This window comes from Eumetopias jubatus, unplaced genomic scaffold (genome assembly GCF_037043125.1).
Source record: "Eumetopias jubatus isolate StellerSeaLion01/CBP00866 unplaced genomic scaffold, mEumJub1_p1.0 scaffold_2, whole genome shotgun sequence".
NCBI classification, from domain to species: domain Eukaryota; kingdom Metazoa; phylum Chordata; class Mammalia; order Carnivora; family Otariidae; genus Eumetopias; species Eumetopias jubatus.
This window is the reverse complement of record NW_028274808.1, coordinates 102,592,937-102,620,301: the sequence shown is the minus strand read 5'-3', so window position 1 is coordinate 102,620,301 and position 27,365 is coordinate 102,592,937. Positions and strand designations below refer to the sequence as shown.

The following is a 27,365-nucleotide window of genomic DNA, read 5'->3' as shown; positions in this document are numbered from 1 at the left end:
AATTTATGAGCAGTCTGTGGGTTTGGAGCGCCATACAGCATACGGAGGTGCAGAGTCAAGTAAAGACTGGCCAAGGGAGGCAGCTTGCTCATCGGAATCCACACTGGTCTGTCTGTGGATGTTGAGGAAATAATGGAATAAGTTATGAAGATATTCCTTGTGTGAGAAATTTGAGGGAGATTTCATAACAGCTCTACCAAAGGTCGCAAACTGACATAAGACAATTTTATGTCTTCTCGTATCTCCTGATGGCATGTTCCCAATTCTTTTGTCTAGCTGATTAGGCACAAGCCTAATTTTTGTCAGTTCCCTTGCATGTTTTCTTAAGGCAGTACCTAATATGCTGAATCAACTCATGGTCAACTATTATTATGCGTAGAGTAATCCTACGGATTTAATGAGAACTGTGTCTGAAAACCCACAGAAATTTAAGTAGGTTCCTCCGCTGTTGGAAATACTGCATTGATTGAATGAAGCCTCTAGAGGGCACTCTACATTCAGTTCAGGTAGAAACTAGTTTTTGGGTTGCTCACAGTTTCATTTTGAATTTTACGGAAGAGAGACAGGGAGAGAGAGAGGAGAGATGTGTAGTGTACACATGTGTAATAATTGTAGCTCATTTCTGCTTATTTTCTTTTTAAAGCCTTTTAATAAAAATTGTATTTATTTTTTAGTGAAGTGGTTTTTTGTTCTGTTTTTTTAAGTTGCAGTCTTTATATAACATTTATGTAATAGACTTACACCAAATAGATTTCCTCCTATAGTGGTAGGTTGGTTTATTAAAGATTGCAGTAGTCCCTAGTCACTTTTATTTTTTTGCCATGTCCATATAAATGTGAAATTGATGAACCTAGAGTTTCTTTTTGTGCCAGAAATTAGGAAGTATTCAAAAGACTGGTTAAAAATGGGGCAATTTTGGGACAACTGGGTGGCTCAGTGGGTTAAGCGTCTGCCTTTGGCTCAGGTCATGATCCCAGGTCCTGGAATCAAGTCCCCCATCCGGCTCCTTGTTCAGTGGGGAGCCTGCTTCTCCCTCTGCCTGCCTCTCCCCCCTGCTTGTGATCTCTTTCTCTCTCTCTCTCTCTCTGACAAATAAAATCGTTTTTTTAAAAAGGGGCAATTGTAGGGGCACCTAGCTGGCTCAGTCTGTTGAGCTGATTTTGTCTCAAGTCATGATCTCAGTCAGGGTCGAGGGATCGAGCCCCGCATCTAGCTCTGCACTCAGAGCAGAGTCTGCTTATCCCTCTCCCTCTGCTTCTCCCCTGACTCTGTCCCTCTCTCAAATAAATAAATAAATAAATAAATAAAATCTTTTAAAAAACAAGTGGGACAATTTTAGCATTAAAATAATGATAAAAATACATTATAACTCATTAATTTATACTTATATCAATTTTAAAATAAACATAAATAGGAACAAGAGAAATCTTCACATTGGAATGCCTACTAATAAATATAAAAGAAACTATGGTATTAGAAAATCAATATTTGGCAGCCATCACAGTAATAATTCAAATAAGAAATATCAATGGATGCTAAAACTAGTGGCTCAAATTTTGATGAAGAATGGAATATTTACATAATTTCATGGGATCTCCTGCCCCCAATACTTAGTGAATACTGGAGGAAATACTAAAGGATAACTTTACATTGGAGAATCTCGGTAAGCACCACCTGAGTCAAATGATCAAGGTTAAAATTACCTGTAATGAGAAAAATCCGAACTGTGGCCATCTGATGGGCTGCGTTAAAAGCACACAGCTTCACGTCTGTGGTATTCCTGCTCCAAATGCATAATCTGAATCTAATTATGAGGGACATTAGACAAAAGCCAATTGAGAGACATTCTACTGAGTATCAGGCCTATAAAGTGTCAGGTCATGAATGTCAAGCAAAGATTGGGGAAATATCTCAGATTGAAAGAGGCTTAAAATCATGAAAAATAAGTGCAATGTATGATCCTGGATTGCATCCTTTTTTTCTATGAAGGGTATGTACAGGAAAATTGGCAAAAAATTGAATGGGTTTGAGGATTAGGTGGTAGTATTGTACCAATGTTCACTTTCTGATTTTGACGTGTAGCATTTTATTTCACTTTAACATAGGATGATTTGAAGCTGAAGGCAATTAAGAGTAGACAAATACAAGAAGACTTCTCTGCCCTCTCCTTATCTCCCTAAAAGCAGAGCATGCATTTCCCTTTGTGAAGGTGGCATAAATTTCACCCATCTCCTGTACCAGGGTGGGAAGAGAGACTTTTATCCACAGAGATGGAGAGCCAGCACTGAGATGAATCTGCATAAACAAACCTGACTAAAATGGTCCTTATATCCACTGGCCCCTCCCCATATATTTCCTACTCATTTCCCTACAATTTATCTTCCCCTGAAGCTCATACCCTCTTTCCTTTGTTAAGAAGTATCTATAGGCTCCCAAATCTGTTTCTTTAAGTTTCACTTGTTTCTGTGAACTCCTGTGCAAATAAAAATATTAATAAATGTCTATTACTTTTGTTCTGTTAAGCAGCCTTTGTCAGGTAAATTAGCAGGCCCCTGATACTGAACCTCAGAGGGTAGAGGAAAAGGTTTTTCCTCCAGGATAGGTGGTTATCTTGTGGTTACAGGGAAGAATGTCCTTGGTTGTAGGAAACACACACTAGATCATCCAGGGGTAATTTATTTCTGAATGGCACAGGAGTAAAAAGATGTTTGTACACTTAGAAATTTTAGTTTGAAATTATTTTAAAGTAAAAAAGTGCTTAAATATTAATCCTACAAACTAAAATCTGATTTGACACGTAAATTTTCTTATGCTCAATGTTGGAATCATTTTATAAAAATGAAATTAGCATTTCATTATGTAGCAGACACTAAGACACAGGCCAATAAGTCTTCTTTGAGATTTGTGAAATTAGTGTAAACCAAAACAAAGCAAAGATGATAAGTGTTTTGTTTTACTTTTGTAAAAGAATGCAGAGGAAGAACATTTGTATGAATCATATTACTTTGATGGTCTGTTCTAGCCATTCCAGAAAAACGAATGAGCTATTTTCACCATAGTATTTAAAAACCAGTTGGGAAAAACAACACACACAAAAAAAACCAAACAAAACCCCAAACATTGAATGTCTTCACCTTTGCTCTGTAATAGCTGGCATTTCACCTCCCTGTGGACTTACCAGAAATATATAGGCTCTGTTGAACTTCTCATATTATAGAAACCTACTTTGGGAAATACGGGTTAGTGCTAAAATCCATGCACAATAGAAAAAACAAAAGTCTCAGAGAGACATTTTTTCTCATTTAATTCCACAAATATTTCTGTAAAACTTCTTTGTGTAAGGCCCATTAACCTTCAAAATCAACCAAGACTGTCCTCATCATTTTGGATGAGTTTCAAAAAGAAAGGAATGTGCATAAAAGGGGATTTTTTTTCTTTCATTAATTACATTTTTTTTTATACAAAGATATGACCTTTGACATGAGAGAACATCACAGGGATTTAAAATGAGTTTTTGTCATGGTATTATTTTTAGATGCAAAAGCTCTAAAACTATATGGACCTTGTCTATTCAGTTCTGAGTATAGAAAATGGATTAGTTATTTGTAGGTGAAATGGAAAAAACCACTGGCTTCTCCTTGTTTTCACAAAATATCAAACCACTGAATTCAGAGTGAATTTTCAAGGACCATGATTATGAGAGAAACCAGCAAAGCAAAATAATTTTATTATTTGGTATAAAATTGGTTTTTGTTCTTAATACATCTTTACAAGATTGACATTAGAGCAATTCTAGTATTTGTATAAATGCAACTACACACACACACACACACACACACACACACACAAAGACTGGAATAGGAGTTACTAAAACTGCATAGGTCAGATTACATGGCAACCTAGTGAACCTCACATACAACTGGTATTTCAGAGGTCCAGTGGAAAAAAGAGTATCTTCAAAGGCCAGGTAGCATTCTATAGTAAAAACAGAGACCAGCAGGTGGGGGGGAGGGTGACATTGTTTTGATGAGTGATGACAGGATGGATGGAAAACAGTAGCATTCTACTAAAGACAGGACATTCACCCTCACTCAGGGACACTGGTAGTATGACAAACATGAAGTCTGCCTGCCCAGGCTAGTCATGGGGATGGCAGCATTTACTGAGCACCACTGTATATGCTTTACCTCATTCAATCCACAGAAGTCCTTCTTGAGGTTGGAGCTGCCTCCCTTGTCTTAGAGTTGAGGAAAGAGTTTCCCAGAGAGGCCCAAGGGGAGCTCTTAACTCTCGCATTCCCCTGAGCAAGGATTATGTGTACACTGCCGAAGGTGAAGCACTAGAATAGATCCTAGTGACACTGGTAGAGGTAGATCTTTTTATTTTTATTTTATTTTATTTATTTATTTATTTATTTGAGAGGGAGAATGAGATAGAGAGAGAGAGAACATGAGAGGGGGGGAGGGTCAGAGGGAGAAACAAACTCCCCGCTGAGCAGGGAGCCTGATGTGGGACTCGATCCCGGGACTCCAGGATCATGACCTGAGCCGAAGGCAGTCACTCAACCAACTGAGCCACCCAGGCACCCGAGGTAGATCTTTTTAAAAAGTGTTCTTTTTTTTTTTTATAGCAAGTATCAGTTGGAAGAAAAAGACAGTAAGACAAGAAAGGGCCATACGCAAGATGTCCTGAAGAACTGAAAAATCAGGAATCGGTAGAGGAAGTAGTTGTGTGAGGTTGACTATGTCATGGAGATCATAACACAACTAGATTCAGAATTCCAGTGATATGTGGAAACCCAAGACATTGGTCAGACTATTTTTAGAAAAATGAAATCATAAATATCCAGGGGAAAGAATTTAGTTTTGTAGATGAAAAAAAAAGTAATTGCTTAAAAATATACATTCATGCTAAATATAAGTATGAATATTTAGCAAAGTCAAGTCTCAAATATGCTGAATAAATAAATAGGAATAACAAGTATTTTAATCTTTTAATATTTTTAATATTAATATTAAATATTAAATAAATAAATAATATTAAATAAAAGTAAGCAATGGAATAAGTAATAAATATTTTTATAATAATTAGTATAAGAATACAACTTTAATGCAGAACATTTAGAATAAATTCTTTATATACACATACGTATGTTTTAAATTGGGGTTAAGGGCACATAAACTTTTATATTTTACCTTTTCTGATTAATGTATCATCAGAGTATTAAAGGCCTTTCCTTTAGTAAAGATATCCATGGGTAGGATAGGAATTCAATTTAAAACATTCAAGAATAAACATGAGCCAACTTGTCTCAAATTATGAGGCTTAGTAAATGTTAATAAAATACCAAGTATTTAAGTACCCCAAAGACAGGCAAAAACCAGTTAGAAAGCAGTGAGACTATCAGTGCAATGTAAAAGCTGATGTATGGAAGTGTTGAATCGCTCTGTTGTACATCTGAAACTAATATAACACTGTGTGTTAACTAACTGGAATTAAAATAAAAACTTAAAAAAAATAAAAGAACAAGCAGATGGCTGTTCAAAGTTAAGAAACTTGATTTTCGACTTTCCTGTTAAATACTTTGGATGTTTCTTAGCACCTAAGTCCAAGCTTAAGCCCATGTAAGATCTCTTCTAAGTCTAGTTATACAGTTACACATAAACAAAAAAATTGGGATTCACCCAAAGATTCTGAAGGAATTTGAGGGCAAATTTAGGAATCTTCCTCAAAATGTTAGCCATCATGAAAGAGACATGAGGATTGCTAATAATATTTTAATTAATAAGAAGAGCCATATAAGAAAGTCAAAGACTTTGGGGCGCCTGGGTGGCTCAGTCGTTAAGCGTCTGCCTTTGGCTCAGGTCATGATCCCAGGGTCCTGGGATCAAGCCCCGCATCGGGCTCCCTGCTCCGCGGGAAGCCTGCTTCTCCCTCTCCCACTCCCCCTGCTTGTGTTCCCTTTCTCGCTGTCTCTCTCTCTGTCAAATAAATAAATAAAATCTTTAAAAAAAAAAAAAGAAAGTCAAAGACTTTATCTGTGAGCAGTAGAATTTCATGATATAGATCCACTAGTATGAAAGTAAATTTAAGTTGTAGAAAGAAACCTTTCTGTAAGGACAAATCTTGCTTCACTGAATAAACACACATGGGAAAACTTCACTAAGATTGTAGGTAGGCAAAAGCAATTTTAAAAACTGAATGGCAATAAAAATATTTTGTCGTGTTTTTAAAAATAGGTTCTAGAAAAGAACTGAAGGGTATAGATAATAGACATATTTCTGGGTCAGTATAAATCTTTGGCTTCTCTTAAGGATCTAAGCTAGGAAAGATTTCAGGTTTTTGTTTTTGTTTTTGGTAAATTATAGGAAAGAAAAAGTAAGCAATGACAATGAGATTTTTAAAAGCCTTTTCAAAGCAAAATGCTAAAGCAAAAGCAATACACTACAGGAAAATACAAAAGCTTATGGGTAGCTATGAAAAGTGGTACATGATTTTCATTGTAAGAAATTGCATTCAGAGAAAAAATAACCCAAAACGTATTGTTTGCTTATGAAATCATCCTCACAGCTTTACAGAGGTAAAAAAGCAAAATAAAAAAAGAATGACTAGATTTTATCATTTATCCATTCAGCAAATAATTATTGAACACCTACTATGTGCCAGAAGCTCTTCTTGATGGCTGGCACATTATGTCAACGAACAAAAAAGAAAAAGAAAATCCCTGCCCTTGTGGAGATTACACTCTAGAATTTCATAAAAATAACAATAAGTATCGGGCCTCCAAACAAACTTATAGTGAATTTGCTGTCAGGTTCATTAATAAACATGGCTCAGAAGATCAAGTGAGGGTCAGGAACACTGATGGAGAAGATTAATTGCTTTCAAATAATTAAAATTTTAGTATATCTGTTTCAAAAATATGGTTTCAAGGGGAATATTAACAAAATCATGGAATATGTTATGAGAACAACACTTCCTCTCCAAAAGCGACTATGGTCTGCATTATGATCCTGGAGTTTACGTCATAAAATACACACATAGCTCTGAAGTATTTAAAGTATTTAAATAAAAATGAAGAATTAGGGAGGTTCCTAAGAAAGATATCGATATCGTTAACCTGTAAAACTTTTCAAAATTTCTTTGAAAATGGTACAGATCCTTTACGACGGCTAGAGACACAAAGCTGTAGAAAACTTGAGAGGTGGTTTGGTGAAACTCTCCAAGATTTAAGAAACCCTGGGGCACCTGGGTGGCTCAGTCGTATAAAGCGTCTGCCTTGGGCTCAGGTCATGGTCCCAGGGTCCTGGGATCGAGCCCCGCATCGGGCTCCCTGCTCGAAGCGGGAAGCCTGCTTCTCCCTCTCCCACTCCCCCTGCTTGTGTTCTCTCTCTCGCCCTGTCTTTCTCTGTCAAGTAAATAAATAAAATCTTTAAAAAAAAAAAAAAAACAACCCTGAGAGCACGAGGGCGCACCACAGCAGCCCCGAGCGAAAGCATTGGGCAAGGATGAGAGAGAGGAGATAGACATTTCCAGCCAAAATCAAAACAGAGAAAGAAAATCTAGAGACCCTGTGGAGGACGGGGAAGCTGGGAAGTGCTCATTGGGATGGGAAGTTGGCACCACCTCAGGGAACAGCCAGGGCAAGAGCTAGGAGTTTGGTCAAATATTTGTGATAGCTATTGACAGCAGTTTGTATTTAAACAAAAGAGAAGGCGGGCATGAAGCCTGTGAGGAAAAAGTGTTGCTCCCCTGTGCTGGCCAGGGGACACACGGACTCCACATGTCCTGGCCAGGAGCTAGGCGTCAATGGATTAGAAAAGTGGCAACCGGCAACCATCGATTAAACATTTCAACCCACGGCAAGTTGAGAGATGTGAGATTAAACTTATTTTTAAATTGTTTTACTGTTTAAACTGATTTTTATCTCCCCAGTTCTCCCACACTCAGCTGGAACGGATGGTGTGTGCCAGGCTGCGAGACCGAGAGAAGAATGTGTCAGGGAAGAGAAAACAGATCATGTAAACCCAAGCTCGCAATGCCCAGGGGTGAAGCGTCCCTTTGGTAGCCTCAATACGGAAGGCAGCTAAGGGATCTTGCTCCTTCGGAGGTGACATCGGGGCAGGGAACTTGCCAGGGTCACTGGCAGAGCGCAGTGGCTCTTGTTGCTGTGTAAGAGCCCCCAACCAAGGGGGGCAGGGAAGGCTGGGATCTCCCCGTTCTCCACTCGCCACTGCGCCCTGCTCCGGGCTGCCTATTCCCAGAAGGAGGAGCACCTGTTTCTCAATTACAGGAAGGCACTCCATAGGCTAGGGGTGCCCAGGCGACTGTGTCCCCTCTCAGAATCCACAGGCAGAGGCAGAGCCCTTACCTGGCAACACTGGGGTGGCATTTGGCATCTCCTCTGCCTGTATGCTGAGGCATTGCGACCACTTTGAATCAGCTCCCTTACTGCCCCCACACGGATGCAGATATGCAAAAGGAACTTGCTTGCACCTGTTCTCAACCCAATAGGTGACACCCATCACACCTGAGAGTACCAAGCGCTGGCGATGGGTGACTAGGACAACTGCAGAAGAATTTTTATGACGACGACGACAACCCTATGAAAATTACAAATTCCCTTTGCATAATCTTAAATTAAGAATAGGGCACTTTACAGTCCAAGATTTCTCAAAAACTATAGTAGGGCCCTCCACAGTCTTTATTTAGCTCCAGTTTCTCAAAACTGTACCTAGTTAGAACTTGTCAGGCTGAGGGGATTTTCCACGCTTCTGAGCAACGTTTTTCATCTTTACACACAGCTTTGACAGTTGGCAGATGCAGACCACTGGCAGTCTCTGGATACATAAAGAGATCCCTGAGCACACAGGCCCTGAACAGCAGGCTTCCAGCTCCCATGGTGCTTTTGGTAACTACCAAACAACTGCTGATTAGAAAACTTCCTTTGCCTATGACAGAACCATCTAATTCAAAAAAAGAATTCTGGCTGACACTCAGGGCATGATTGATTTAATGATCAGGGAATTACAGCCAAACAGGCAGGCAAACAGCAAACAGGCACACTGGCTAGCCTTTCTTAAACAGATTGTGTGTGTGTGTGTGTGTGTGTGTGTGTGTGTGTGTGTGTGTGTGTGTGTGTGTGTGTGTGTGTGTGGTTTGTTTTTATTCCCTCAGAGAACTTTTTGTTGCTTTTCATCCGTTGGATTTCTGGAACTCCAGGCTTGTTGTTGGCCATTCCAAGTCCCCTGTTCAGACTCAAAAGAAAAAGCAGAAATGTCCTGGAAAATCATATATCTTAGGTAGAACGAACCCAGAGGAGATTGGCACAAAGTGAAACTGTTCTTTGGATCTGCTAGGTGAGAGTGAAAGTAAAGGTCACTTTTTGGTAAGAGACTCTGAATATTAGTAAAAATGGAACTGTGTGTTGGGGAAGAGAGTAGGAGTTGAAGGTCAAGGGGGAAATTTGGTGGCTGCAGTAACTATGGTTAATTTATGAATGGACTCTAAGTTACGTCAGTGGATGCTTCTGATGAGCCTGAATGAGTAGGGGGCAAGAGAGGAAGTTTTGGGGTGTGAGGAAAGTCCAGAAAAGGTGCTAATCAAATGTTCCACAAAAAAGAATGACTGGGTAGCCATATTAATGCTTTATTTAGTGCTTGGAAAGGACCACAGGAAGACTCACAATAGAAACCATGCAAGATGGCATGTGGTCACTGGCCTGCTTCTGACAGAGCAGCAGGCTCCAGAGTAGAACATCTGGTTATTAGGTATTGTTTTCTGTCTCATGTGTTTAAAATTAATTTCTAAGCGTTATTTTGCATGTTTCAGAAAACAAAACACAAAAGCAAAAAAACCCAAAACAAAAAATAACAAGCTTTCTAAGAGGGAAGCATAGTTAAGAGTTCCTCGCTATGATTTTGCCTTAGGCAAATTTAGAGCTAGAATATTTCTAAGAGTTTTTGGGATAAGTCTATCATTGCTTCAGGCAATACATCTTTCTCCCTGCTGCTCTTTCAAGCATATGTGGTCATGGAAAGAGCCCTGGACCCGGAATCAGAAGATCTGGATTCTAGATGTATCTCTGCCCCTACCTACCCGTGATTTGGGCAAGTAGTTAGCTCATTCTTTGCCTAGTAATTAATGCATCTATTCATTTATTCAGTGGGCCAGATGCCAAGAAGCTGCTATGTGCATGAAGGATCTCATTTTCCTCATATGGAAGTTAAAGGAAATACCCTAGATCAACTCAGTGTTGAAATCACATGGTTGATTTAAAAATGTCACTTTTTTCTTTTTGAGAATCAAGATAAAAATCTAGGTCCTCTGATATGATACATAAACTTATTACACATTTATCAAAGTATTGGGCTATGTATTTCAAATAATAAACTGGTTTAGTTCTTTACTGAATATTTTGACCCTATAATAGTACATCCATTTTAACAAGCAGACAAAAGAGAAGACAAAAAGAAAAAGTTAATAATATTTGTATTCTTCGCTGAGTTCTACCTTACTGTGATAATTAATATTAACACAAGTATTCCATGTTTTTCCTTATGCTCATAACAAGTGTAAGTATATGTGATATTTATATATTTCTTTTCTTCCTTTCTTTTTAAAAATAAAAATATAGCCATATCATACATTACTGTGCTAATTTTGGGGTTTTTTTTATTACTTTCAACATTTTTTCAGGTTCATACATATAGCATTAACCAATTATTTTCAACGGCCAAATATTTTTTGAAAATTATGAATGGACCAAATTTATTTAATCATTTCCCTATAAAGGAGTAGCAAGTTGTTTCTAATTATTTTTTTCTTTTTAATTTCACTAGAATCAATCTGTAATAGAAATACTTGTCTGGGGGGGCCTGGGTGGCTCAGTCAGTTAAGCGTCTGTCTTGAGCTCAGGTCATGATTCTGGGGGTCCTGGGATGGAGCCCCAGGGGCTTCCTGTTCCCTGGGGAGCCTGATTCTCTCTCTCCCTCTGCTCCCCCTTGTGCTCTCTCTTGAATAAATAAATAAAATCTTTTTTTAAAAAAGAAATATTTGTCTGGATATATTCTTACATACTGATACTTTATTTATATAGATTTACCGAAGTTAGATTGTTGGGTCAAAGGATATGAATATTCAAACTTTTTTTAAAAGATTATATTTATTTATTTGAGAGAGAGAGAGAGCACAAGCGGGGGGGGGGGAGGTCAGAGAGAGAGGGAGAAGAAGACTCCCCACTGAGCAGGGAGCTTGATGTGGGGCTTGATCCCAGGACCCTGAGATCATGACCTGAGTTGAAGGCAGATGCTTAATCCCTGAATGTTCAAACTTTAATAATGCTTCCAGGTTACTTTCCAAATTGGTTATAGCAATTTTCATTTCTATCATCTATGTGTAAGACTTCTTATTTTTCCTATAACTAAAGTCAGCTCTACATGTATTAATATCTTTGCCGAAATGGGTATCCCAGTGTTATTTTAATTTGTATTTTCCTAATTACCAATGATGTTGATCATATTTCAATATGGTTATTATTTATTTGCTTGTTCTATTCTATAATTGCCAGTTCTGGTTCTTGACTGACTTTCCCTTATTGGTGTCTTTTTCCTTTCCCATCTGCAGCAGTTCCTTGTTTAGTGGGCATTTTCACAAGTATAGGGGTTATAGAAAAAACACAGAGCAAGATAAGTGAGATTAGGACTCTGGGTGCTGGCTTGGGGAGGTAAGAATTGCACTTTTATACCGGTGATCAAAGGTAAGTCTCCTGGGGAAGGCCACATTTGAGCAAGCCTTGCAGGAGATGTAGCAGTGAGCCGTGTAACTTACTGGGGAAACAGTATTCCCTGTTAGTGTAGCCAGTGCCAAGATTCTAAGACTAGGGCTCGCCTCCTGTGTCCAACAAATAGCAAGGAGGAAGGTATGACTGGAGTAGAGGGAGCTGGGAAGGGGGCTGTAGCTCATAATACTAGACATAAAAGGGAGTCAACTCAAGGAGGCTTGTGTGGTGAGCATTAAAAAAATCTTGGCTTTTTTTATGGTGAGCATAACAATGTACAGAGTTGTCAAATCTCTATGTTGTACACCTGAAACTAATGTGACATTGTGTGTCAAGTCTTCTCCAATTAAAGAAAAGAATCTTGGCTTTTATTCTGAGGAGATGGGGGTTTTGAGCAAAGGGGTGAAATGATGTGATATATTTTGGAAAGATCCCTTGGTTGCTGGGTTTAGGGAGGTAAGGGAAAAGGTACAAACCTACTCAGAAAATAATTACAGTGATCCAGGTAGAAGAGCTAGTGGTTTGGACAGTGGGGTAGCGGGGTAGTGGGGAAGTGTAGAGAAAAGGTTGGATTCTGGGTGTAATTTGAAATTAACCAGTAGGACTGGAAAGGAGGTGGGGGAAACAGAAAGAGAATAAGCAACTGAAAAAAATGGAGTCGCCCTTTATTGAGACACAGAAGACTGAGGGAGGAGCAAATTTGGGCTACTTAGAGAAGGAGTTTTTTTTTGAGCCTCTTATTTCAGATGTCTTTTAGACATCTCTACAAAGACATTTCTGTAAATATGTTGAGTAAGCAGATTAATAAGACTTGACCAAATTTAATTCCCTCCTTAACACAATAAGGGAGCTGTGGTTATTGCCTGATTTACAGGTAAGTTAAATGTAATCATGATCTACTTGTTTCTTTAAAGATAATCTATAAATTTTTCATTATTGTCAGAGGCATTTTATCAGAGACACAGTACTTAGTGTTTTGATCTTTTAAATGCAAATTTATTTAAAGGTGTTGAAACATTAGGCTTGGACCTATTCTAGGTTTTTTCTTGTACTAAGCCCCTGAGGGTACAGAACTATCTAATTTTGTATTTATGGGGTTGCCTCTTGGCTTTTTGACTCAATAGAAATAGGTTTAAGTATTGACTCCAAAGGGCAAAGAGCTAAGAACAAAACAAGGTGGTCAAGTAGAGGAAAATCTTGTTGGAAAAGAACAGTCATGGAGGGTCATATTAGTGAGACTATCTTGTGTATGTGGTCTAGGTTTTTTTTGTTTTTGTTTTTGGTTTTTTTTGGTTTTTTTTTGCTCTTTTTTAGCACTGTTAACTACTGGCAATTGAAAAAATGACCCTGAATGTTCAAAAGTACAAAGAAAAACAAGCACAAGATGAATAAAAAACAATGGTCAATGATGTATTTTAATCTAGAATATAAAGAAGACATTAGATTCTGATGATTATAAAGCAGAAACTTCTAAAATCACAAAGAGCAATTAACAAGTCTCAGAAAACTTAATTAAGGTTAAATCTATTCAAGTTTGGTAGAAACCAGGGAACATCAATACATGATTTGTGATAGTCAAATGTCCATGACTTAAGCAACTAATTCTATGTAGGTGCTATATTTCTTTAAATCTTCCTCTCTACACTATTTCATAAGGCAGGTGATTTTTAAGTGTTTTATTTAACGGTTCCAACACTGAGTTAAGATACTAGTCAATGAAAACAAGAGAAAAAACAAACATGCAGATTTGGACAGACATGCAGATTTGCAGACAACACAGGAGCAGAGCAAAAAACTGGGTGTGGTATAATAAAAAATATAGTTGGTGTTGGGGAGTCTGGGTGGCTCAGTAGGTTAAGTGTCTGCCTTTGGCTCAGGTCATGATCCTAGGGTCCTAGGAGGGACCCCTTCATCAGGCTCCCTGCTCAGCGGGGAGTCTGCTTCTCCCTCTGCCTCTGCCCCTCCCCCTGTTTGTGCTCTCTCTCTTTCTCTCTCAAATAAATAAATAAAATCTTGATTTAAAAATAAATACTTTGTCTTTGTCCCTTGTTCTTAGCCGACCTCCTAACACCCTTGGAATTTCCTAAGTGATAAGAGTGACTTGTTAATCACAGAGAGCTCCTTCTGACCACACCTAAGTTTATGCTAATGAGGTGACTCAGGGTGGGACTCCTAGAGCGCTTGGGTGGGTGTGCCAGAGGGCAAGGAAGCTCAGCACCACCTCCCCTACCACCCTGTACCTCACCTATATGTCCCTTCCTTTTGGCCGTTCCTGAGTTGTATGCTTTATAATAAACTGGTAAATGTAATTAAAATACTTGAGTTCTGTGAGCCATTCTAATGAATCATTGAACCTGAAGAGGGAATTATAGAGCCTCCAAATTTATAGCTGGTCAGTCAGAAGCATAGGTGGCCCCTGGGGCTTGTACCTGGAGTTCAAAGTGGGGTCAGTCTTGTAGGACTAAACCATTAACTTGCAGCATCTGTGCTAATTCTAGGGAGCTAGTGTCAGAATTGAATTGAATTGTCCAATATCCAGTTGGTGTTGGAGAATTTTGTGTGCAACTCATTTGCTGTCAGAAAGAAAGATGTCACAATGAGTATAAGTGATGTTTATATTAACCCAAATATCTTTATAGATAGAAAGATTAGTGAACCCAGAGGAAATAACAAGTCTCCAGATTAGCCTTGTAAATTCAGATCAATAAAATTATGGCAAATCTCACACATATTTATTTGTACCTCTGAGGCTCCATAAAATAACTGCAAAAGAATCAAGATCCTCTATTCTTTGATCCCAAATGGGGTGAGATAAATATCAGTTACATCATTTTGTTATGTGATTGTTATTTTTTTTTTAAGATTTTATTTATTTATTTGACAGAGAGAAAGACAGCAAGAGAGGGAACACAAGCAGGGGGAGAGGGAGAGGGAGAAGCAGGCTTCCCGCGGAGCAGGGAGCCCGACGTGGGGCTCGATCCCAGGACCCTGGGATCATGACCTGAGCTGAAGGCAGACGCTTAACGACTGAGCCACCCAGGTGCCCTGTGATTGTTATTTACTCACTCAACAAATATTTATTAAAGTTTACTATGGGCCAAGGACTGTCCTAGATGTTTCTTATAACATATCTGTTATTTTAAGAAATAAGCCAGTGATACATTTTCTGGTAATACATATAACTATACCTAATCTTATATTACTGCTTCTAAGAAAATTACTGAAATTTGAAAATATTTGTAAGCAAACTATTTTTCATACCATAGCCTAATTTGGTTGCTAGTTGGTTGTTTTAAATATATCTACATGGTGATGGAGTGCTTACTATGTGTCAGAAGCTCTATATGTATTATCTTATTTAATCCTCACAACTATGATTATCCCCATTGGGAAGATGAGAAAATGAAGATTTTAGAGAGATTAAGTAATTTACTTAAAAAGTGTGATTTGAACTCAGGCAGTCTGACTCAAGAAACCACATTCTTAACCACAATACTGTTTTTAAGTGGTATCATTGAAATAGTGGATGCCCTTTACTTGTCAGTAAATAAGAACCGCTCTCAGGTTTGCACAAAAGGATAGGTGTGAGTGACCCTGAGACATTGATGAAAAGGGGTTTCACCATCTTCTAATAAATTGCATCATATAATAATTAAACCAAGATTACCACTATATAGAGATGAAATAATTCTTTGTACCCTAGAACATTTCTAATAGTATTAAATTGAACTAGGTTTGGTAATCATATGGTTGATACTAAAAGTTCTTGTGGGGTTCTCTAAGGAATAAAATTGCCTGAACTTCTAGACGCCTATTAGATATTAGCAGCTGCTAATCCAAATTGCTCCACACATGCTCCCAAATCCTTACAGATCAACAAGAATGGCAAATAAAATCTATACCATGCACTCGCATCATAAATAAGTGTCTAAAGCTGCTCGGGCTTCCATAACATAACATAACAGCTTCCAAAATTGCAGATTGGGTTGCTTAAACAGGAGAAATATATTCTTCACCATTCTGGAGTCTGGATGCCCAGGATCTCTTAACAGTGGCAACCTTGGGAAGGCACAAGTGAGGAGGGGAGGGTGAGACCTGGAAGGAAGGAGTGTCCTGTGGGATTTGGTGGTGAAAAGATATAAGCAAGGAAGCTGTGGAATTGAACCCTATGGAAATAATATCAGAATATACATCAACCTCGAATATATCAACTACCAAAGAAAAAGCATTTATCTTTATCAACAGAAGAGGGTTCTCTTGAACTAAGAAACCTAATAATACACACTCATCATATCTACATAGAAACACCTCCTATCCCCAGTTCATGAAAATAATTGTAGAATGATGGGCAGCACCCATTAAAAACTGAAAGAAGAAAATAGAAAATGAGAATAAAAAGATTTTGGCTGATGGAAATATTCTTTAAAAAAACAAACAGGAAACAGGAAAACTGCAATAAAACACATACTCCAACAAGTGTTAAACATCTCTAAATGAGTATTTTTAGATACAAAAGAGGACCTTAAATCATAAATTCAGAACACTCAGGACAGAAGTGGACAAAAGCACAATTTAAAATGAGATATGATCAAATTCAAGAAAGAAATTGAAGAAAAAAATAAAAACCATCTTACCCATGAAGCCCAAATTGCAAGTATCCAAGGGAGAATAGATGTGACTGGAAGTCTAATAAGAGATTTTGAGTAAAGGAACAAAACTAAAATGAAAGGATCAGAAAAAAGTACTAGATATAGAACAGCAAAAAAGATCCTACATACATTGAATTTTCCTCAATAAGAAAAATAAAACAATGGAGTAGAGCTACTATTAAAACTATAACCAAAGAAAAATAAAACCTTAAACTTATTGTTGAGGGCTCCTGGGTGGCTCAGTTAGTTGGGCGACTGCCTTCGGCTCAGGTCATGATCCTGGAGTGCCGGGATTGAGTCCCACAAGCGGGCTCCCTGCTCAGCAGGGAGTCTGCTTCTCCCTCTGACCTTCCCCCCTCTCATGTACTCTCTCTCTCTCATTCTCTCTCTCGAATAAATAAATAAAATCTTTAAAAAAAAAACCAAACTTATTGTTGAAAGTGCCCACCATATACCTTGGAAATTACAAGAGAGAGTCTAGCAAAACTGTTTATTTTAAAGAATCAGAAAAAAATATATATGATTGGGGAAAAAATACCAAGAAACTTACAAGGTTTCTTGACTGAAACATATAAAAACATGAAAAAAAAAAGCCTGTTTTTTTCTTTTTTTACTCAGGGAAGTATGAGTAAAGAATTTTGTATCCAGTTTTACATGTATATATAAAATGTTTTATACGTATCAAAACTAAAGGAAATTTTGGCAAATAGACTGTTGATGAGTATTAAAATAGTAGATCTAAGAATATATCCAGGACTAAAACAAAGGTGAGAACAAGTATGAAAAAGTCTTATGTAAATTGTGTATGTTCTGACAAAGTAAATATAACTTAAAAAAACTGGAGAAGGATGGGGCGCCTGGGTGGCTCAGTCGGTTGAGCGTCTGCCTTCGGCTTGGGTCATGATCCCAGGGTCCTGGGATCGAGCCCCACGTCGGGCTCCCTGCTCAGCGGGAAGCCTGCTTCTCCCTCTCCCACTCCCCCTGCTTGTGTTCCCTCTCTCGCTGTGTCTCTCTCTGTCAAATAAATAAATAAAATCTTTAAAAAAAACTGGAGAAGGAAAAAAGTAGAAGTTAGAATAAGTTCATTGATTGCTGCATAGGTTATAAATAGGAGTCAAATAATATCATTTAAGTCTAACAAATCATAGAAGTCTAAGAAAAAAAAGATAAAGGGAATTTTAAGAGTTATTAGCATAGAGTTAGTCAACTACTAAAATAAAAATACAAACTTTCCTAAATGCAAAAATAAGTATCCAAAATAAGCAAAGTAGACAGATTAAGAAGAGGAAGAAACAAAGTAAATCTAATATTAATATTGACATCAAGTAGTAAGACAGAATTGAGAACAAACATACTGGTCATATCAACAAATGTAGACGGGATTAACTTGGCTAGTTAATAAACAGGATTTTCAATGTGGCTTACAACATAAGACAAATCTTTGCTGAAGAAAAGACACTCAAAAACCAAGTGATTCAGAGAAGCTAGAAGTAAAGGACTGGGCTAAGACATAGCAGACAAATGAAGGCAACAAGAATGATGGGTTTGAGATCAGTGAGGTTAAATTCAGAGTCAAAGCATTAAATGAGACAAATTAATACGCTGTGAAATTAATTGGAAATAAATACACTTGATAGTTCACCTATCTCTGGCCACTAATTTGAAAATGTTAGAATCAGATAGTATCTAAACACTGGTTCACTTATAAAATTTTTTTAATTTTTTTTTTTTTTTGAGACAGAGAGCATGAGCAGGGGGAAGTGCAGAGGGGGAGGGAAGGGGAGGAGGAAAGAATCTCAAGCCCACTCCACAATGAGCCCAGAGCCCAGAGCCCAACGTAGGGCTCGAACTCCAGACCCTGAGATCATGACCTGAGCCAAAACAAGTGTTGGACGCTTAACTGACTCAGCCATCCAGGTGTCCCTATAAAATAATTCTTAAAATTGATCTTGAACATACTCTATTTAAGTAACAATCAGATAAGCATTATATCAATAGGGTAGATAGTACAGGGGTGCCTGGGTAGCTCATTTGGTTAAGCATCCGGCTCTTGATTTCGGCTCAGGTCATGTTCTCAGGGTCCTGGGATGGTGCCCTGTCTGGGGCTCCATGCTCAGTGGGGTCTGTTTCTCCTTCTGCCCCTCCCCCTGCTCATGCTCTCTCTCTCTCAAATAAATAAATAAAATCTTTTAAAAAATAAGGTAGATTGTACATATCAACTTAACTCTTTTCTTTTTCTTGAAGTTCTGTTAAAATCCCAACAAATTAATTCTTTAAACTATCATTAACCCACAAGGACAAAGAGAATTGGGAGAGGAGATACTAGTAGATGAGATTTTTCTCAATCAATTTCTAGAAGAAAAAAAGCAGAAGTTGCAATCGAAATTACTGGGACACAGGAAGTTAAAACCCATTTTTTTAAAGAGAGAACGCCACCAAGAAATGAGGACGATTTGCCCCAAAGAGTCTCTGAGCTCTTGAAAGGAGTGAAGAAAAAGTTGAAAACAAGGGAATTGATTTGGTGTCTGATTTTGGAGCATTTGAATCCCTGAGGTCTCCTCCCACGAGGACATGTGCAGCCTGGCAACTATCTTTAACACCCCTTGTGTGGCCAGAGGCTGATTCTTTTGGGAAGATAAAACCAAGAGCCTCTGGATTCAGGGACCAAAGGCACAGAGGAGGACACAGGGGGTGGGGGTGAGAGGTTGCGTGAAAATCTACAAAGTCTACTGTAGTAGTCTGAGATCTCTTCCCTCACTTTTGCTCTAAATACCTATTAACCAGTTATGTATCCCAAGACTACACATTTTGAAAAATCCTCACTAGGAAAACTGGACGGCCAGAAAAGAACCAATGATCAGAAGTTCTGAGGTGTAAAGAAAATTCTAGGGAAAAAAGCTGCACTATAGGCCAAAGAATAATAATCCAGATTGGAGAACTGAACAGAGTTCAAGAAGTGAGGGTGTTAGAAAAAACAGTATCTGATGGGATTGACTGCAGAGAAAATATCATAGGTAGGTTATCTCATTTAGTGAGAAGGACGTCTAAGAAAGCCAACCAACACAAGTAGCAGAGCAACTTTTAACTCAAGTAAGGGATAACATTCTTAGGGTAGAAATTTTGACCAGAGTGAAGTATTTGCTTCAACAGTGAATAATATTTGGAGCAATAAAAATACTGCAGAAGAAATCACTCTATTCCTGCAGGGAAGATAAACTGGTGTTATTTTTCTTGAGAGCGTTGTGAAGTACATACCAAAGTCTTAAAGTTTTCTAAACTTTCACTCAACAATCCACTTTTAGGAATTGACCCAAAGGGGCGCCTGGGTGGCTCAGTCCATTAAGCATCAGACTCTTGATTTCTTCCGCTCAGATCATATTTCAGGCTCCTTGAGATCAAGCCCCACATAGGGCTCCACGCTCAGCAGGAAGTCTGCTTGAGATTCTCTCTCCCTCTGCCCCTCCCTCTCTCTCTCTCTCAAAAAAAAAAAAAAAAGGAACTTACTCAAAGAAAACAAAAGTGAATGTGCACAAAAATTTTAAATACAAGTGTGCTTGTTGTAGCATTTTTCCTAATAGTAAAAGATTGAATTCAACTTAATTCAGCTGGTTCCCTGTTTGAACAGGGAATCAGTTAAATAAATATTGAAACAGTTATGTAACTGGATGCTCTTAAGATGAATATTTACTTGGGAAAATATTTATAATACACCTACTAAAAAAAGGTTTCAAAAACAACCTTTTGCTATGGTCCTATTTTTAAAGAAAAAAAAAGGAGAGCCAGAGAGACATCTGAAAAATTCTAGCAGTAGTTATCTGGGCTAGTAGGTCTAAACCTGACTTTTGTTTTTTTTCTTTTTGTCTGTATTTGAAACATGAAAGCCTTTTGCATAAATACAGCAACTCTGAGGGTTGCCACACACAGAAAGAACCGACTTAGAGCTAATGTTTTAATGTTGTGATTAGAAAACAAAAACTTGTTTCAAAAAGAAAGAGAAAGAGAAAGACAAGGAGGCTGAGAAGATGGCATGGTGGCAGGTTAATTTGTAATGACCAGAAAATGGTTCTTCTTAGCATAAGAGTAGAGCAACCTTCCAGGCTAAATTAATCTCTACTGTATCCCCTCATTCCGTAAACATTTTCAGGGCACTTACCATGTACTGCTCACTGTGATCAGCTCTTTCCCTATAAAAAGCGACTAACTATTCAGCAGATAAGACATGGAAACAACTAGAAGAGAATCACACACCAAAGCTTACTTTTCCATGTAGCTTGGAACCCACTCTAAATTTATGATACAAATTGAAAAGACTTTCCAAGCTGTGTAAACTAGTAAACAAAGGTAAGTCTGATTATGAATAATAGCACCCCAACAATGTCATATTCCAGTATTTCAAGTATTAATAATGACAGTACAGGGTGTGAAACTTTAAATTTCCTGCTAATATTTATTTATATTTCCTTTCTTGCTTGTGTTCTAATAAAAAGTGTGATATGGTAAAGAGCAAAATGAAAAATTTTTTTAAAAGGCAAAGAAACCAAATGGTTTCAATCTTAAAGTAAGTTTTATTTTGGGGCGCCTGGGTGACTCAGTTGGTTAAGCAGCCGGATCTCGATTTCGGCTCAGGTCATGATCTCAGGGTCCTGGAATCAAGCCCCGTGTAGGGCTCCGCACTCAGCAGGAAGTCTGCTTAAGGATTCTCTCTCTCTCCCTCTGCCCCTCACTCCTTCAAATAAATAAAATAAATCTTTAAAAAAAAATAAGTTTTATTTTGTTTTTTAATGTGCTGGTATTTTCTACAACAACTGAAAACACTGAGCTGGTAATATAAAGAGAATAATGGAACTTACATGGTTAAAACAATGGAAGTAATTGTGTTTGGAAAGCAGATGTCCCTTGCTTAGAAATATTTTCTAGATGTGAAACGGATAAATAAATCTCTAGTTCAGTTGCCTTGAAAAGTGAGGTGATGTGTGATGTAAGTAATTACAATATTAACAGAGCAGTATATTCCAAATGTAAAGTGACAGCTAGAGTACTATGTCAAAATAAAAATTAGCAAATGATATAAATGTCTAAAAGTGGGGAACAAAAATTTATATCAAACAAATTCTGCACATAACCTGTCTACTCTCTAAAGTAAAACCTATGTTGGAATAGACATAGAGGGTGTTCAGAGTAGAAGCTTGCCAGAGATGAAAAAACCCAGTTTGCGGAGGGTATTAACTTTAAATTTTCAGTTTATATTAAGGAATAAAAGAGAAAGATAAAAACCAAACTGAATTTTCCAAATTCGAGTTCCTTTATTTTTTTTTTCATGATTTCATCACATAGTATATTTACATGACTTCCTGTCCAAACAGCACAAAGAGAGTCGTGAATTTGTTATTTCCAAATTGCCCTGAAAACCAGAATTTACTAAGGCAGTATCCTCCATCATGTTCCTTGGCTCAAACTGTGTCAAGTTTGATCCATGAAAACTGACTGTACCGCCTTAGAAGGGTCTGTGTATTTAATTAGCACATTGGAGGAGATGCCTTCAGCTTAAATTCTGAAGCCTTCAGCAAAAAAGGCAACTCTAAGAGTTGGCGCACGCAGAAAGAGAATACTAATATATAACTCATTCAGCTAACTGCATGTTGTCTGTGACCTGCCCAGCAAGCTCTGTCCCTCCACAGTTAATCTCAGACATTTCTGTTGAGATAAAAGCTGGCACAGCCAGCCTCGGGATACATACATTTCCTGCGGAGAGGCAGAACCTGTCCTTCCCAGATAACTGGTAAGGAGATTCTTTGGGGAATTCTCATTTGGTATTCTTTCCACCAACATTTCCCCAGCACTTCTTAGCACACAGTAGGAATTTTTCAAGTGATTGTTGCATTGAATCAAAGAGTTTATGCAGGGATAAAATATTAAAAACAGACAGAACAAAAGATAAATATAGGTATCTGTTTAGGCATTCTGTGTAAGTGAGGCCTCAGAAAACAAAAAGTCTGTGTTTATCCCATGGGTGTGGTTTACACGGAAGAGGCTTTTCTGAAATGTGCTTTATAGAGTCTGGCTGAAAACACAAGTTTCAGAAAGTCCCACGTCTTAAACCTCTGTGAATTTAACCATTCCAATAAAAAATTAATTTTATTTTATGTTATACATAAACACATATTTGAGATGCCACATTCTTCTTTTGGAAAGAGAAAAGACTTAATTAGACTACTGTCCAGAAATCCAATATGACTTTAATGTTTGCTAGTTTGACTATCTATAATTTATGAAAAACTGACAAATTTGTTTCATGAACTTTGATATTGACACTACTTAAAGCATGACTAAGAATTAGTAAAATTTATGAGAAAAAATTATGATGATCTGCGATGTTCTTTGAGTCATTAAAAATACTCAACACTTCAAAATCAATTTCTCTTTTACCTGATGAAACAATCTGAATGGACAGAAAATAATTTATGTCTGTCTGAGAAAGATGGTACCACTAACTTCTCCGCAATGTGGACAGCAACTATGTAAGCTAGCCTTTTATTCTGCCTTTCCAAAATAGTTTAATTTAGGGTCAGGTAAGAAGGAAGTTAAAAACACAGAGGCCAAAAGAATTGTAAAAAATGCTGATGATATCATAAAAGAGATCACTCTAGCTTTCTCTTACCAAATACATAGCCTTGCTCCAGCAAAAACATCTGCCTGTCACCCCATAAACGTCCCCGCACTTCTCTTTCCTTTATGAGCAAAAAAATGGAGCTTTAAGGGACATTTAATAGCCAGCAGCTGTTTGGCTGCCAAATACTGCATCTGGAGGGGGGTATACTATTCATATGGAAAAATAAAAAAAATAAAAAACCAACAACCAAAAAACCCAGCTACTATTGCTTAATTTTCTTAAAGTACACCAATGTTTTGCATAAAGGCATTTGAGTACTCTGAATATGGAGAAAGACACAGGAGCTCCTTAAGTGCGTCTAAAACCAGTACATTGTTCTCAGAAAGCAATGAATGACTGAGATTGTATTCAGTCGTGTTTACTACATAGTTTGAAAGAGTGCTATCATGAATAAGTTTAATGCCAGGTAAAAGAGGCACTTCATGAGAATTTAACATTCATTTTATCCTTCTGAGATTACCTCTACTTGAGGCTATAATGAATCATAGTAGTTTTCCTTGCTAGGTTATAATTTTTTGAACAGATAATTCGTTTAAAAAATACTCACATTTCTTAAAATAAATGTTAAGACAGAGAAACACCTACCTTAGAAAGATTAAGATGAGGAGCTAACATTATAAGAGTACTTCAAAACAAAGAGGCTTTGAGATCCTGCTAAAGAGGGATATAAAAACTATAAAGTACTGTATTGACTTTGATAATCCCAGGGAGGGATTCCTCTACTCTTTGCTTTGCAAAGAAGCTTGGTATGACATCCATAATATCACTAGGTAGTACTGCAAGAGAGGGCAAATTTTACCCCTGCAGAACCTAAAATGGTTCAATTAGAAAGGAGTCCTGTCAGGAAAGCAAGAGGGAAAGATGACTCAGCACTCACTCTTCTGTCCCTGCCCCGTTGCTTCTCATCTCCCTTTTTCCTTCTTTCTTTCTCACCTCCCCTGAGACAGACAGCCTGCAGTACCTGCTTCATCCTTTCACCCTTCTTCTGGACCCTGAGTCACAGACACCTTAAAAAGTTAACCTGAAAACTATCTCTGGAGCATTTCAAATTACGGTTAAAGACCTACCTCTCTCTCTTTCTCTCAGAAATATACATGTTTTACTACTGTAGAAAAAAAATACGGTAACTACTAAGTTCTGTGTAATTTTCATCATTAGTAAATGGAGAGAATCACAACATTACTGTGCATTGCAGGAGGAAAAAACAGAGTAAGACCCAGGACCCCGCGGAGTCCTTATAATTCTCCACATGAAGACAGTGGTGTGTGGGCCGGGGGGGGGGGGGTGCTGGTGAGGTTAATCCCTACCTCTTCGGAGTGGATACACTGCAGAAAAGCTAAGGATATACAAATCTTCAAAACACAGAAACCGTGGATTTGACTGCCTTCTTTTCTTTCTCTTTTCCCTCCTTCCCTCCTTCCTTCTTTCCTTTCTTCACTTTTCTTCTTTCTCTTTTATTTTTTTTTTACTTTTTAAAAAAATTTTATTATGTTATCTTAATCACCATACATTACATCATTAGTTTTTGATGCAGTGTTCCATGATTCATTGTTTGCGTATAACACCCAGTGCTCCATGCAGAACGTGCCCTCTTTAATACCCATCACCAGGCTAACCCATCCCCCCACCCCCCTCCCCTCTAGAACCCTCCATTTGTTTCTCAGAGTCCATAGTCTCTCATGGTTCGTCTCCCCCTCCAACTTCCCCCCCTTCATTTTTCCCTTCCTACTATCTTCTTCTTTTTTAACATATAATGTATTATTTGTCTCGAAAACAGTATGGAGTTTCCTCAAAAAGTTGAAAATAGAGCTACCATATGACCCAGCAATTGCACTACTGGGTGTGTACCCCAAAGATACAAATGTAGGGATCCGAAGGGGTACGTGCACCCCAATGTTTATAGCAGCAATGCCCACAATAGCCAAACTGTGGAAAGAGCCAAGATGTCCATTGACAGATGAATGGATAAAGAAGATGTGGTATACACACACACACACACACACACACACACACACACACACACACACACACAATGGAATATTATGCAGCCATCAAAAGGAATGAAATCTTGCCATTTGCAACGACGTGGATGAAACTGGAGGGTATTATGCTGAGCGAAATAAGTCAATCAGAGAAAGACATGTATCATGTGATCTCACTGATATGAGGAATTCTTAATCTCAGGAAACAAACTCCCTACACAAGTTGCTGGAGTGGTGGTGGGTGGGAGGGATGGGGTGGCTGGGTGATAGACATTGGGGAAGGTATGTGCTATGGTGAGCACTGTGAATTGTGTAAGACTGTTGAATCACAGACCTGTACTTCTTCTTTCTCTTCTAAACTGGTAAAATTTGGCAAACATGGACCTCTGCTACCAAAGGAGAAGAGGGTATCATCTTTCTTAGAAATCGTTCAACACTGTAGGTTGTATTCTATGCTTCTGTAATATCTATAGTATCTTAGAGGTTGTCAATATAATAGGTTAATTCCCAGAGTACTCCTGTGACATAAATTTTGTATTTTGCTTACATTTTATGAAACTCTGTATGAAATAGATCAATGCTTATTGTAGTAAAGACTAACATGCTTGTTATAGATACTGGTTGAGAGGAATGGGAGAAATTGACATTTCTATATTTATTCAAGCTTCTAATTCTCCTCCTTGCCAATTTTAAACACTGTTGCCAGATTAGCCTATTGTCAATCCCCTGCTCAAAATTCCCTCCCCTCATGTGCAGTCATGATTCTCATACTGGAAGTACATACGGACCCCTTTTCTTGAATAGGTTTTCACAGACCAAGAACCCTGAACATATGTCTCCAAACCTACAGGTTATAAGAACACTAGTTTGAGAAACACCGACTTATGCACCTGAGTCTTATTATTTCTTTAAGTTAACTTTTACTTGAAAGAAATTTTGTCTTGATAGACAGAGAAACACTGCTCTACAGAGTAAGTTGCTGGCTGTTTAGTCGCTCACTCAAGATGTGTTTTGTATTACATGCCAGATGTGGAAGCCAGAATGAGCTGCTTACTGGTCCCTACACAAGTCCTCAACTTTCCTATGAGGACATAGTTGTACACATTTTGCCTTCAGCCTGGAACATTCCTTCCTTCTCTTTTTCATCTTTTCTCCCATCTTCTTTTTGCCAGAAGTGAGGACAAACAACTCCTTCCTCTGGCACCTCTTTATGGCCACAACTAGGATTCTCAGCTTCCTCTGATTTCTCAGAGCAGTGTATATGTGCCTTACTTATGAGGCAAACGCTGAATGTATATTATACTGAGGTATGTGTCTGGCTTTTTACTTCTGAACAGCAAGCAGTGAGAGGATAGGGTCTGTATCTGAGTCATCTTCTGCAAGTAGCTAGCAAAATATCTTGCATCTAAAAGGTGCCGAATAAAAAGTCAAAGAAATAACTATGTGGGTCAGTGAATAGAATGCTTGAGAAAAGCCATAAAGCATTGACAGAATGTAGAAAGTGACTGAAGATGGGATTTTTTTTTTTGATAAAGGACTTAGTAAATTTCTCACCCTATCACTCAACTAAGGATTTAATAACTCAGGAGAGAAGATATCGCTACCACTTCACCTTATTAATGAAATAGAGTTGTTTTCTAGGAGATAATATCTGCTATTCAAGAGAAATTATCTTAAGGTCCAAACTTGCCAAGGGAAATTTACCAAATACCCCAAAAAAAGCAAATAAAAACCTCCATGACCTACCATAATTCTTGCCCCAGAGATAGCAATGGAAGAAAATATATTCAAATAGTCCACACTGTTATCCACCCTCTTTCTCTTATCTACTCTATATGGCTCGATCCAGAGAGGTTCTCATCTACTCTTAATAGGCTCATCATCTTTGTCTGACAGCAGAAGTGTTTGAGTTAGAACATCATTATTAGAGGCATGCATCCTCTAAATAAAGTGTCATTATTACCTTTCAGAATCCTCTGGCTGACTGGTGAACATTACCAATTTCTCTTCGTGTTTCTTGTTTTTGTTTATGTGTCGTCCATATGGAATCTAAAAGAAAAAAATATGAAGGACATGAGGCTTGGATGGGTCTCAAGGGACGATAACCATGTCAGTGACTGGAGGAGAAAACCACCTGTTAAATACATGTTTCATCAAAAGCCATGTTTTCATTCTCATGTGTTGTTTTTCAGCACTGACAGTTATGAGAAAACAGACCACAAAGTCGCTTCTGCCTAGTTTCAACTGAAGGTAAAACACTGGGTATAAACATAAAGACTCAGTCT

At 37.9% G+C, this 27,365-nt stretch overlaps 1 protein-coding gene across 1 annotated transcript in view; it reads right to left on the bottom strand.

Annotated features, from left to right (window-relative positions):
• The window catches only part of TNIP3 (TNFAIP3 interacting protein 3), an 87,420-nt gene extending 60,330 nt beyond the window's left edge, over window positions 1-27,090 (bottom strand). The window contains exon 1 of the mRNA XM_028102292.2: window positions 27,044-27,090. Coding sequence (XP_027958093.2) covers window positions 27,044-27,075 — 32 coding nt within the window. The 5' untranslated portion in view covers window positions 27,076-27,090. The remainder of the gene's footprint in view (window positions 1-27,043) is intronic.
• Between the last annotated feature and the right edge of the window lie 275 nt (window positions 27,091-27,365).